The sequence below is a fragment of the Cyprinodon tularosa genome, unplaced genomic scaffold, assembly GCF_016077235.1.
Source record: "Cyprinodon tularosa strain WSP-4 unplaced genomic scaffold, ASM1607723v1 ctg2, whole genome shotgun sequence".
Taxonomy (NCBI): Eukaryota; Metazoa; Chordata; class Actinopteri; order Cyprinodontiformes; family Cyprinodontidae; genus Cyprinodon; species Cyprinodon tularosa.
In genome coordinates this window covers 2,398,089-2,410,577 of record NW_024038733.1, presented here as the reverse complement: position 1 = coordinate 2,410,577, position 12,489 = coordinate 2,398,089, and the positions used below count along the sequence as shown (strand labels likewise).

The following is a 12,489-nucleotide window of genomic DNA, read 5'->3' as shown; positions in this document are numbered from 1 at the left end:
GATTTACCATGATTCCCTTCAAATCAATAAGTGCAACGCCTTGCCTAATAGTGAGAGGTTTCAAATTGTAATGAATTAGTTTTGCTAGCTATTACTATATTCAATAATAACTCTAATAAATCCATCCATCCATCCATTATCTTACACGCTTGTCCCAATTGGGGTCGCGAGGGGTGCTGGTGCCTATCTCCAGCAGTCAATGGGCGTAATCTAAATTTATTACATTGAAAAATCTTTTTTTAACTATTGCGGTATTGGTTTTTATCTAATTTTCATTTAAATATTTTACTTAGTTATTCTGTTCATTCAAAACTTGTTCAAGCTGTCAATACAGCTGACAAATAAACCCCATCATCTGGTTAACTCATTCTGCATCAGCAGAGCATGACCTGGTTTCATTCTGTGTTAACCTGCCCTATGGCTTTTATTGATGACATTCATAGATAAAATTATTACTTAATCTAAAGTTACTCAGGAATATATCTAGTAAATAAACACTGATAGACTCATTCATATTTAACACACCATTACAGTTTTTCTAATGTTGCATAATTTTTTTCCAATTAACAAGAAACAGACTCCAGTTAAACAATTCCAATTCTTTTGAAATTACTACATGTGTATTTTGACCCTTGATAATTAAAAGTATTTGGTTTATGATTTAAGGAAATTGTATATTTCTGTGTACCATACGTCTAAGTGTAGCACCTTCTACCAATTCCCTCTTACATGTAAAATAAAGCTTTTTGTGATTCTGAAAATCAGTGTTTACTGTCTTGCTTGAATTGTTACTTTTAGGTATATAGGCTACTACTAACATCTACTTGTCACTGAAATATATTTTCCATTACTATGAAATTATTTTGATCCGTTTTATTTTGAAACCATAGGTAAAATATATCTTCTGCATAAAAGTGACATGTTATTTTTGTAGTATTAATCATCACATTTAAACATAAAGTATTTGTAAGATGACAAACCCTTTATAGGTTACATTTAATGGTTAATGTTCAGTTCTATATTGACTAAATACAATAAGATTGTTTTACAAGGAAAAAGAACAAAGTGCTATTTAATGCAAAAATTCTGCTGTTTGCCTTTGAGTGGTTTGTTAAGGGTCTGCCCTTCTCCTCCTTAATCTTGTCTTTTTATTGATCTTGCAGTTTGCAAACTGGGTCGTTGACTCAATACAAAAGGGAATTCCACTGTTTTTGTGTGATTAAACTCTAAAGAGGTTAAAAGTGGGTATTTTGTTCAGATTAATGTTGATAAGTGAGAACCAGTAAATACAGCTGACTAAAAAGCAGCCGTTGTTTTTAACCTTGTTGGAACATTGAAAAAGTGCTGATGCAATTGGAAAGAGTAAACTGGCCATACTGGTATCAGCGCTGAAAGCTTAAAGTAGATTCCCAAGCAGTTATTCACAGGCACACAGTGCTTTGAAGATGCAATCTAAAGCAGACCTGTCTCCTCTGATCCTTGGTATAAATTATGCTTTTTGTTCAGTAATCTTCTTTAACAACCACCTGAAGCTTTCTAAGAACAGTAGGATTTACTCTAAAGAACAGGTAGATTGTTGCCTACTAAGTAGGTGATTTCTTAAGAAACTTGTTTGCACTGGAGGAGGCTTAACAAAAAATGTAGACCACACTTTTCACTTTTAGATTTGTAAGAAAAAACATTCTTCACAAAAGCCGAATACAGTATCTCAACACAATAAAATTTTGGATATGAACATGACAAAATGTGCAATGCTATACAGTACATGCATATAATTCCACCACCAGTTAATTGAGTACAATTGTTGATCTTGGAAACATGCTATTTTTTATTAATGTTTCGATTTAATGAAATGTTTGTTTGATTGTCTGGGTAGATTACAAAGTAATTTTTTTAAGAGAGTAATTCTACTCTGCTAGTTCATAATGTGGAAAGCTTTGAAAATGAGTGGATATTTTTCTGTTGCTAGTTAGATTAGTTCATGCGGAATAACCTTGCAGGCAAAGCTAGCCAGAAAATAAACCTTTCTAAAAGTGTATTAAAAAAACAAAAAGTTAGTTTGTCAGGGTCATAGCAGATGCTGCAACTTGATCATTTATTGTAATTAAAGATGTAAAAGGCCTCAAAAAGTAATTTTCTGTCAACAGCTTAATCACAAAAAGCTGTTGATTTAATTTAGCAAACTAGACTGACCACAGATGGATAAAGTTTATCTACATGGAGTGTGACTAAAGGGATTCCACAAACAGATTTCTCTGACTAGGTGACTATGCTGGGTAACACAGGACAAAAGTATGGAGGCCCAATTCTGACAGAATTGTAAAAAAGAATACATAAATAAATACTAAATAAATAAATAACCACATATTTAATTTTCTAAATTGTTAAAATGGCCCTACATACAACAGACCCAGTCCAGTTTACTAAGAAATTAAAGAAATTAACCTGGACCAAAGTAAGGCGTCTAATTAAGTGACAGACTGCTGCACCCTAAATGCACCAGGGAGCGTTATCACGCATCCTTCCTCTCAGCAGCTGTAAGACTTTATAAGTCTAAATATCCATTACTGTAAAAATGTCCATAGCTGGATATTGGTTATTTATTCTCCAGGTGCACAGTATTCATATTGTTAAAACAGTTTACAGTACATTATTTTATTGTTTATCTTTTAACTCTTCACTATTATTTAATTCTTATACACTTTCTAAGGTCCATATTTGTTTGACAATTTTTCCATAATCTTTTTGCTGCTGTAAACACCAGAATTTCCCAATTGTGGGAGAATAAAGGGATTTTCTATTATAATATATATTATAATGTGTTTAGTAAGGTAAATTGTCTTACAGGTTTTCTTAAAATAATTTTCTCATTAACGTGTTTAGGGAATATGATGATAAACCCTGCAGACATCCCAAGTTCCAAGTTTTTCAAATAAATAGTTGTTCAAATGTTCCCGGATTTTAGACTATGCGAGGTGGAGTTTTTTTTTCTTTTTCTATGCGAGTGAGAGCGGGCTGTACGATAATTTGTGCACTATGTGCGGATTAGAACTACTTCGATTGCGCAGACAACAAGAGAGAGCAGGGTGGGAGGAGGAGGTTGCTGGTGAAACCTGTGCAGCGTATCTGTCCAAAGAGCTGATTGGATCAGTCTGATAAGTTTCTCTGGGTTACTCTCTGGCAGTCACCTAGTTACCAGAGGTTTACCTCTAGGTACTAGAGGTTTAATCCTTGAATAAAAAACAAAAATATAGGACTGATTTTACAGCAGAATTTACGAAATTATATCCACCTCTAGTGAAGGGGAGGAACAGTGGCGGATCTAGACCGAATGTACCAGGGGCCCAAAGTGTTTTCATGGGGGCACAGAAAAGCATAAAATAAAAAACAGGGCAAGGGATTCAAATATATTAAGAGAGCTGCATGAAGTGAAATTTCTTTTCAATTAGGTTCAATAAAAATTATATTTCTTATGGGGTCAATTTAAAATTAGAATTTAGGAATTTTACATATTTTTGACTTAATTTAAGTTAAAACTACCGTTTTCTATAAAATTTTAATTAGAACTCAAGAAAAACAGTTAAATTCATCTTATTTGCTGTGAAGAAAAAAACATTTAACAGATAAAAACTGGGATCCTATCTCAATACCACTGTAGCTACCACCTTATTGTTTTTGAATAATTAGTAAAACAGAATTTGTAAAAAAAAAAAAAAGAATAAAATAGATCCAAAGGATCTATCAGCAACCATGTCTGTTCCAATGCATATAATCATTAGAATTTCTTTTAAGTATTATGTCTTCAATACAGGGGCCATAACAGGGGCCAGGATATGATCTATAGGGGCACTGGCCCCCATTGGCCCCTGTCTAGAACCGGCCATGGTAAGGAATGACGACACCGTGGCGAGATGGACTGTACGCTGAAACCCCATGAAAAACAGAAAGCACAACCGATGTTCAAGGCTACAAGATTGAAAGTATTGAAAATTACAAATAAAAGACTAATACTGTTCTGTTTTGTGTTTAAGAACTTACTGTTAGTTAATAAACAGTTGTTGAAGAGTTACTGTAGAGATTTGGTGAAGTCTATCTAAATAACAACTGAATAAAGCTCATCAATGCCAAGAGTCAGACAACTATTTGACGAAAAGCGTGTAATGGGAAAATATTCGCTGCTTGGTTTTACTAAGAGGATATTAATCAGAACTTTTTTTCCCTTTTCCCCACCCGTAGCGCTCCCCTGTCAGCTGACGCGGCAGGCAGAGGACAGTCATTGGTCGAGTTCCTCACAGTCACGTGCGCGTGTTTTGTGTGTAGTTTCACTTCCGCATTACGCCGCTGTCTGTAGCCTGTTAGCATCTCTAAGAATATCACACTTTCAACAAACCCTCATAAGATAACCTGGTAACTCTCCTTGATAAAATCAACGGCGTTAGCTTTGCTTCCTAAAGTCCACTGTGATTTCATATTGTTTGCATGAAACAAGCGCACTTTGGTGCTAATTCACTGAACCAGGAAGCGAGGTTAGCGTAAGGAAGCTCGTTGCAACTTATTCTGCCTTTATTTTAAACAGTGGGCTCGAATTAAACAGGAAACCGATTTAAAGAAAAAGAAGCCATGAAGGTAAGTGGATGACACCGATACAAGTTTAAGTTTTATAAACTGTAACTTTTCGAAAATGTGGGTTTATCACGTGAAGAAAAATAGACATGCTTCATTTTAAAAGCACGAGCCTGTCTGATGACCTGACAACCATTGTTTGCAGTCATGTGTAGCTGTCATGTTTGCCTAAGCTTTATGGAAATTGTAATCCGTGTGGTTTCAATTAAGATTATGATTTAAATCTAAAATGATTAGAAAATCTGTCCGATTGTTATCTGTTTTATTTTGGAGGAGAATTTAAATGCATATCATTTAAAGATTAATTTTGATCAGAAATGTTGTTATATTCCACAGATTCCATATTCCAAATATTCCACATCAATTCCATACATAGTCAGACATGTAAGCATATGCTTTTAATTATTCTGGCTAGTTGCAATAATTAAAAAATACTTTTCTTGAAATGTTAAGTATTAATTTGTAGAAGACCAGCAAATAAAATAAAAGGAAATGACCAATTAAAGTCCCATTGTAGTGGAAAGTTGTCCTCTGGTTTAAACTAACCCTTAGGGAGCAGATTGATGCCACAGCAAACAAGAAATCTTAGAATCAGAAAATGCTTAATTGGCAAGTAATGGTTTTTTTTTGTGACAATGTGCTACTCATAGACAAGCTAACATACATCTGATGCGTCATCTGAATTCATCAAAATGGCAAGGACTTAGCGTTGTCCAATTAATGCTGGCAGTAAGGAAGGAAGCAGGAAAAGGAGCCTGTGTGCTTTCTATCATATTTCCTTAAGCGTATGGAGTTAGCAGGGTTCCTTACTGGCATTAAGGTTCTAAAAGCCCTTCTTTGTTAACATCAAAAAACTTCTCTTCAGTTTATTTTTATATCGGCAATTCATAACACATGTCATCTCAAGGCACTTTACAGAAACAATTCAACCAGATCAAACAGTCAGATTGGTTCACATGTTTCTATCTATGGAAAACCAGCTGATTGCATTGACTCATTTACTCTTGAACAGTCCCTTACACCAAGCATTGCCTGTAGAGACATTAAAGTGGAAAACTCGCTTTGTAATAGGAAGAAACCTCCGGCAAAACCAGGCTCAGTGTGAGTGGCCATCTGCTTAGGCTGACTGGGGTTCATGGAGACAGAAGCAGACATACAGAACGAAACAGAGATACAAACGGTAACAGTTAACTAGCTCCAAAGGTGGCTCTGTCAGGGGATAGACACAGCTAGGCAGGGGAGCTCCAACCGAATTCTGTTAGTCACAGTTAAAGAAACGGGACTACACTGGAAACAGGGCAAGCTATAAATATCTATAAACAGAGATGCAGGAGCACAGCTGATATTTCAATCCAGGACGAAAAGAAATAGACCAGATGAAGCTACTATGATGAGAAAAAGGAGAGCATTAAGTTAAAGGTTGAACTAAAAACTTCTGCAGAATGGAAGAAAAGAGATATAATGAAGTGGGATGACGAAAAGGGGTCCCTATGTCCTCCAGCAGTCTAAGCCTATAGCAACATAACTATAGAGATAGCTCAGGATAACCTGAATGCATTATTGCTTCATGAGTAAAGTGTCTTATACCAGCATATGTGCACGACTTCATACATATCCGTCTGCGTAATGATGAACTTCAGGAACTAGGGGCTAGTATTTGATTATTCGTATGCCCGGGGTTCAAGTGTGACGTCTGAGGTTGGCTTTTCTTTGGTGCAGATGCCCTGCTCACTAACCACATAGGCAGAGTCCTGTGAATAACAAAAACAATTTGTAATTATAGTAATACAAAAAAATGTGTGTTATATCTACAACAATCATAGTGAAAACTGTTAAATTGATTGATGTCTGTTGACCATGAGTCCCAGGGTGCCTTGTCACCTGCTTGTGTTGTCTCAGCTTTATCTTGAAGCTGTCATTTTTTAGAATTAATGTCCACACCACAAAAAGACCAGAGGAAAATCTCAAATGTGCTTTTTAAAAACCTTTGTCTCTGAATGTTTAATATAAACTTAGCTGCATTGTACATGAGATCATAATGTATAACTGTGTTCATGTTGTTGCTTTTTTAAATTCCTATTTATTGTGGCCCTTTGTACAGCACCTGGCTCTGTTTTTCTATTCCTTTAGAAGTGTTACAGTATATAAATAAGCTGGCAGGTATGGAAGTACTTGGATTAATGGCCACGTCACAGTTGGATTGGACTGGCAAACTCACAAATTAGATCCTATAGAGGGAGTTGACATGGTGCAAATAAACTTGCCTTATTACCATTAACCAACCCACTGCTGTCAAATTAGTTTCTTATATATTTTATTTCAATCAAACTTGTGTTAAGCTAGTGCAAGTAGACCCTTTACTTAAATGGTAACTAGATCAAAAAATAGACATGGTGCATTAGCATCTCACAGACAACCTTTGGTATAAAAAAAAAGCCACAGTATCAGCGTCTTTACATGAAGACTAAAATAAGAAAGGAACATGTGGTAGTTGATTTTATTGACTCAAGCCTGTTGATCAACTTTTAATACTGACACAGACTTTTCTCTCATGTGGTGCTTGAAATTGCAGATTCAAATTGATTTACGGAACACTTCTAGCGGGGGCATGAAAACGAAAAAGCAGCTTCCTCTAAATGTTCTCCTTTATTCTGGCACCATAAGTTGTCTTGAAGATGAAAATGAAAACGTTTGGATGATCAAATAGCATAGTTTATGAGTGAAAAAAACATAAACCTTAAAATGAAAAAGCAGGTTTGGTAATACAATTTTAAAGATGAGCAAATTATAAGTTAATTTTGGTGACTTTCTGCTAGTTCATCTTTTGAAAATGAAAGGTTAGACATTTTTTTTTTCTTCATCATTTATCATGAGCGCCCTTCGAGAACGAAATGAAAATGCAGTGTAGATTGTTTTATGTTCAAGTCAAACAATGCAGCTTTGACTTTGAAATAAAAAAAATATTTCTGCTAATGTTTAATGTGCAAATTTTACAATCCAGAATATTTTTTAATATGTATTTTCAAATTCAATGTTAAACATCCCTTTCCTAATTTTACTTAAGTAACAGAATAAATTGCCTTGGGAAAAAAAAAGAAAATGTAGTCTGGATAATCTATTAGTACTTTCTATTCTGAGTCTATGAGTTTAAATTTAAAAAGCATCTCTATTATTACGTTTACATTTTCTAATTTGACATTTCAAAATGAATTTTAGTCACTTTTGCTGGGACATCTTTTAAATGTAAAAAGTAATTTAATTTAGTTTATTGCTAAAACAATGAATCACATTAATTGGGATTAATCCATAATTGAAATAATCGTCAACTTATTTAGTAATTGATTAATCGTTAACTAGAGTGTAGAGACTCTAAAGCATGCGTTTAGACCGAGCGGCCCATTTAGAGCAGTAAATATGCCAATGTTGTTAAAAAGAAAAGTAATATTTTGTTTATAAGACAAAAATAATTTTTCGTCTATCAATATGCTCTATCCAGAACAGTTTCACCTCGTTTTAATTCTGTAATAAAAACTTCTTTGAGGAATTTTTTCTATTCAATTATTGAGTAATTGAAAAAAATATTTACAGATTAATCAATTAGCAAAATTAGCATTAGCTGCAGCCCTAAATTAATTTAAACATTGAGTTCACTTGGAGAATAAATTAAACGCAGTTTAGATTATTTATTTTTCATTTTATTTAAAGGGAAAATGAAAAAGCTTTCATTAATGTTAATTTGAAGATTTGCTTCCAAAACTTTCTTTTTCTGTTCCAGCTGCTTAGATTTCCCAGACGAAGCTTCGTCGTGTTGTGGGTCCTTTCCATTCAGCTGGTGCTGTGTAGGATGGGTGTGTTCGCTGGGGATGGCACTAAGGCCTGCAAACTGCCCTTACAGTCTGAGTCTGAAAGCAAAGCCCTTAATAACCTAGAACCACTGGCCAACCAGAAGTAAGGCTTTGGTACCACATGCACAGTCTCTTTGAAGTAACAAAATGTTAAAATTCAAATAATTTCCAATCAAATCTAATCACATTATAGTTAACTTGATGGTGCTCCTATGTTGGCAGCTTTACAGTGGACGTCACAGTCAACACTAGCAGCTACCGATACGTGTTCCAGGTATGTGGAAACGCAGGAGGTGTTCCTGGAGCCGGAGTCATTCAAATTAACCTGAAAGCACAGGAGAAGCCAACAGTTATTGGCCGTTATGACTCAACCAAAGCTATTGGAGGCAGTAAGACTCTGCAACACATGAAAATTCTTCTTTAATTAATCAGAATTTTTGTTTGGCTGTTCTTAATAAAATCAATCAAACTACAGGCTTCAAAAGAATCAGAGACATTCAGTCATTCTTCTCTTTTTTTTTTTTCTTTTTGTCTGATCTTCCAGGTGACTGGGTAATGCTGATCTACAGTAATGGGGATCCATATGACAACCACTGCAACAAGGAACCTAGAAAGGCCATTATCATGATCTCCTGTGACAAAAACACAGAAGCGGTAAAATAAATGCTGATGGGGGGGGTGCATGGTGCTATGTTGTTTCAGGTTTCTCACACAGCTCTCTTACTTTTTTAGGCTTATGAAAACATTGATAGTTGTTTGATACAATGACTCAGAATTGTAAGCGGGGTGAAATGTTGAGAAACGTGCGCTAACATGCTCTATATGCACGTAATTTTGCTTTCAGTAATTGATTAGCACTTTTGTTTCCAGTGAAGGTGACATTTTTTTCACAGTCATTGCTATGTAACTTTTCCTGCCTGGAAATGTTTCTTTTTGTTTTTTTGTTTTTTTTTGGAGAAAGTCAGAAAACCTCATTGTATCTTGTTGTTTTATTCCTAGGGTAAGTTAACGGTGGTTCTGGAGGACAATAAAAAGCAGAATGATTGCTTTTACCTCTTCGAGATGGACTCCAGTGCGGTGTGTCCTGTAGTTCAATCCCGGCTCAGTGCTGGCTCCATAATACTTATCATGTATGTAAAGCTATTTCCACTATGACAAGCAAAGCACTTGTCACACTGCAATAAGAAATGATGATTATAAGGTTTTCCTTCTTTCAGTGGGTTCTGCCTTGTGGCAATTTACCTTATTGGAGGTTTTCTGTACCAGCGGCTGATTGTTGGAGCCAAAGGAATGGAGCAGTTCCCTAATTATGCTTTCTGGGTGGAAGTTGGGAACCTTACAGCGGTAAGATGTGTTACAAATCCCAAAAGAGCTTTAATCACCCATATATTTCCACATTTAGTACCTTTGTAACAGCAAAGTTCTATTAATTTTAATGGGGTGTTATAAAACAGACCAACTAAAGGAAAGAAAAATTATTTTAGTAGGCATTTAGATTCAAACAATAAACAATACATAAGGATTAATGAACTACCCCAAAAAAAGGTTTGAATATTAGCATTTTTCTTTTCTTTTTTCAATTGAGGAATTGCTCATTTTGAATGATTAAATGCAGTTACTGTGGGATTTTTAACAACATAAATCCCACTTCTTTATGTAACTGAAGGAGGCTATTTTAAACTATATTTTTCGGGAGTAGTATTTGTTAATGTTTACTATGACATATTATCACAGCCATACAGTTACCTAAGACAGACTGCGAAGAAACAATGTTGAATGTTTTTTTTTATCCTCACTTTTATCATTATTCGGGTTGTATGACAACATTTTAAGGTCCATAATGCCAGACCCTAGTTTTAACTGCTGTTTTAAACATCAAAATCTGTTGTGTAATTTCCATTAATACTCCAAGAACAAAACCCTAAATACACAGTCTGAGCTAAAATGAAAGAAATCAGTACGTTAGAAAGGCCCTGTCAATATCAAGGCTGAAATATCCAGTTTGACTGAGCTTGAGCTCAATTTTGTAAACTGAATGGACAGAAAGTTATTATTTTTTAAATAAAAAATCAAGGCGTTTAATTCAACATGTGGTTCCTCAAAAGGTTAGGCTGGTGTGTCATCCATTACATAAAAAAAAAAGTTAAAGGGGTGTGATGCAGTGAAGGATGTTCTCTTATTTTCCTTTAACATTCAAGGTGAACTTGACTCACTGTTTACAGGACGGCTGCGACTTTGTGTGCCGCTCCAGAAACCGAGAGGAAGCTCCAGCTTACAGAGGAGTGACCAGTGAAGCTTTAGAGGAAGAGCCAGAAGAGAGAGACGACCACTTACTACCTATGTGACCTTTGAATATTAAAAACCTGACATTCATTTTTCGCTGTGTGACACATGTTGCGCTTTGAAAGCTTAGATAAAGTTACTGGTGCACACAAGTGTGTTTTCTTTGCCTGGATTACATCAGTCCCCTGCTAAAACCTTGCTTGTATTCTAGACTTGTGCCTCAAAGAAGGATGTGGTACCTGAGAGGCTGAAGGCTGATATTCCTCTCATAGTCAAAACATTTCAGCTTTAGTTCTACTTTACCTTAAAACAAAGGGATTTAAACTTATTTGGAAAGGAAAAGTTTTTTTTTTTTTTTATGGTATAAAAAGAATGTAAAATAGCGATGACTCATGTTTCTGCTGAACTGATGGCAGTGGTTGAATGATTGTGCAAGTAGCACCAAGATGTTTAGGCAACCCTTGCTGCAGGCTGCAGGTTAATCTTTGTGAACAGCTAGTTTGACCGAAACCGTTAATTTTCAGCTCTAATACAGTGGCAGTGAATACAGCCTTGTGGCACGTGTACAGAGCAGAGGAAACAAAAAAAACCCCAAAGTTTATGAAAATCTATTAGTTTGTTTTATTTTATTTTCCCCCAAAGTAAAAGACAGAAAAAAAGTTTGTACAATAATTATGTTTTTTTTAATGGTTATTGGATCTTTCAGGTGAAAGTTTTTTTGGGTTTTTTTAACCCAAAAGGTCAAAAAGATGTAAAGATCATTGAAATTAGTAGTGCAATTGTTGTTCAACTTGAACGTTTTCACAATGGTTTTTACTTTACAAATCACAATCATTGGCACCCACTTATAGAGATGTGTAAAAACAAAACTAAGGAATCAGCACTGGAGCATCTTATCTGAGCACATGTTCGGGTAGGATTAGTTGTTTTTTACTAAATCAACAGTGGCACAATTGGTGGTAACGTTAAAAGTCTAACTGAAGCATTGAAATTCATTTACAATTTTGATAATTGACCAGATTGGCTATAAAATTTTATTTAGTGATCTATTACTTTCCATATCCTCTTGTAATAGATGTAACTTGTGGAAAGGCTGATCGAGGACTTGATATTCTTTACCCTACAGGTGCATTCAGTCACAGGTGAAATGTAATGAAAGTTAGAACAGTTTCTCAGGATTGTAATAGAGATGCAAAATTAGGGCATCTGCATCTCCAGAACGACTTTTAGAAGCTGGCTACATTACAGCCAGTAGGGATATTAATATATGTAAGAAAAAATAATTTTCTGTCCTGCTAGCACACATGTAAACATAAAATAAGATTAAACCTTCCATGGGAGTTTTCAAAAAGAAAAAGCAGCTCATGCCAACTATTAAGTATGGCAGAGGAACTGTGATGCTATGGGACTGTTTTGCACTCCAACTGCACCTTGATGTCACAGACTTTGAAATACAACTTTAATGTAAAAAAAAAATCTGGTTGTTATTGTCTCTTAACAGCTGGATGCTGCATAATGTTTCTGCTAGCAGCAAAGTAAAGAGACATCTACTTGGCACAACTCCACATTTATGTATGAAAACCATAGAAACTTGTCAGGCCACACCTGATGAATACTTATACATGTAATTAGAGGTGTCAAGTAGCAAAGTACAAATACGTTATGTTACTTAAGTAGAAATTTTAGCTTGCTATACTGTACTGGTAATTATTTTTTAGACAACTTTTTACTTCTTACA

At 35.1% G+C, this 12,489-nt stretch overlaps 1 protein-coding gene across 1 annotated transcript; it reads left to right on the top strand.

Annotated features, from left to right (window-relative positions):
- The first annotated feature begins 4,302 nt into the window (after positions 1-4,302).
- On the top strand, positions 4,303-12,227 carry m6pr (mannose-6-phosphate receptor (cation dependent)). Its single transcript, XM_038284447.1, has 7 exons — positions 4,303-4,626; positions 8,399-8,571; positions 8,691-8,857; positions 9,013-9,122; positions 9,468-9,598; positions 9,686-9,812; positions 10,691-12,227. The coding sequence occupies exons 1-7, from the start codon at positions 4,621-4,623 to the stop codon at positions 10,811-10,813; spliced, it is 837 nt and encodes a 278-aa protein (XP_038140375.1). The 5' UTR covers positions 4,303-4,620; the 3' UTR covers positions 10,814-12,227.
- The last annotated feature ends 262 nt before the right edge of the window (positions 12,228-12,489 follow it).

What these genes read in the sequence shown, in the direction of transcription:
- m6pr (XM_038284447.1), top strand. An exon ending in GAACCACTGGCCAACCAGAA is followed by an intron (nt 8,572 to 8,690) that starts GTAAGGCTTTGG and finishes CTATGTTGGCAG; the next exon opens with CTTTACAGTGGACGTCACAG. An exon ending in AAGTTGGGAACCTTACAGCG is followed by an intron (nt 9,813 to 10,690) that starts GTAAGATGTGTT and finishes CACTGTTTACAG; the next exon opens with GACGGCTGCGACTTTGTGTG.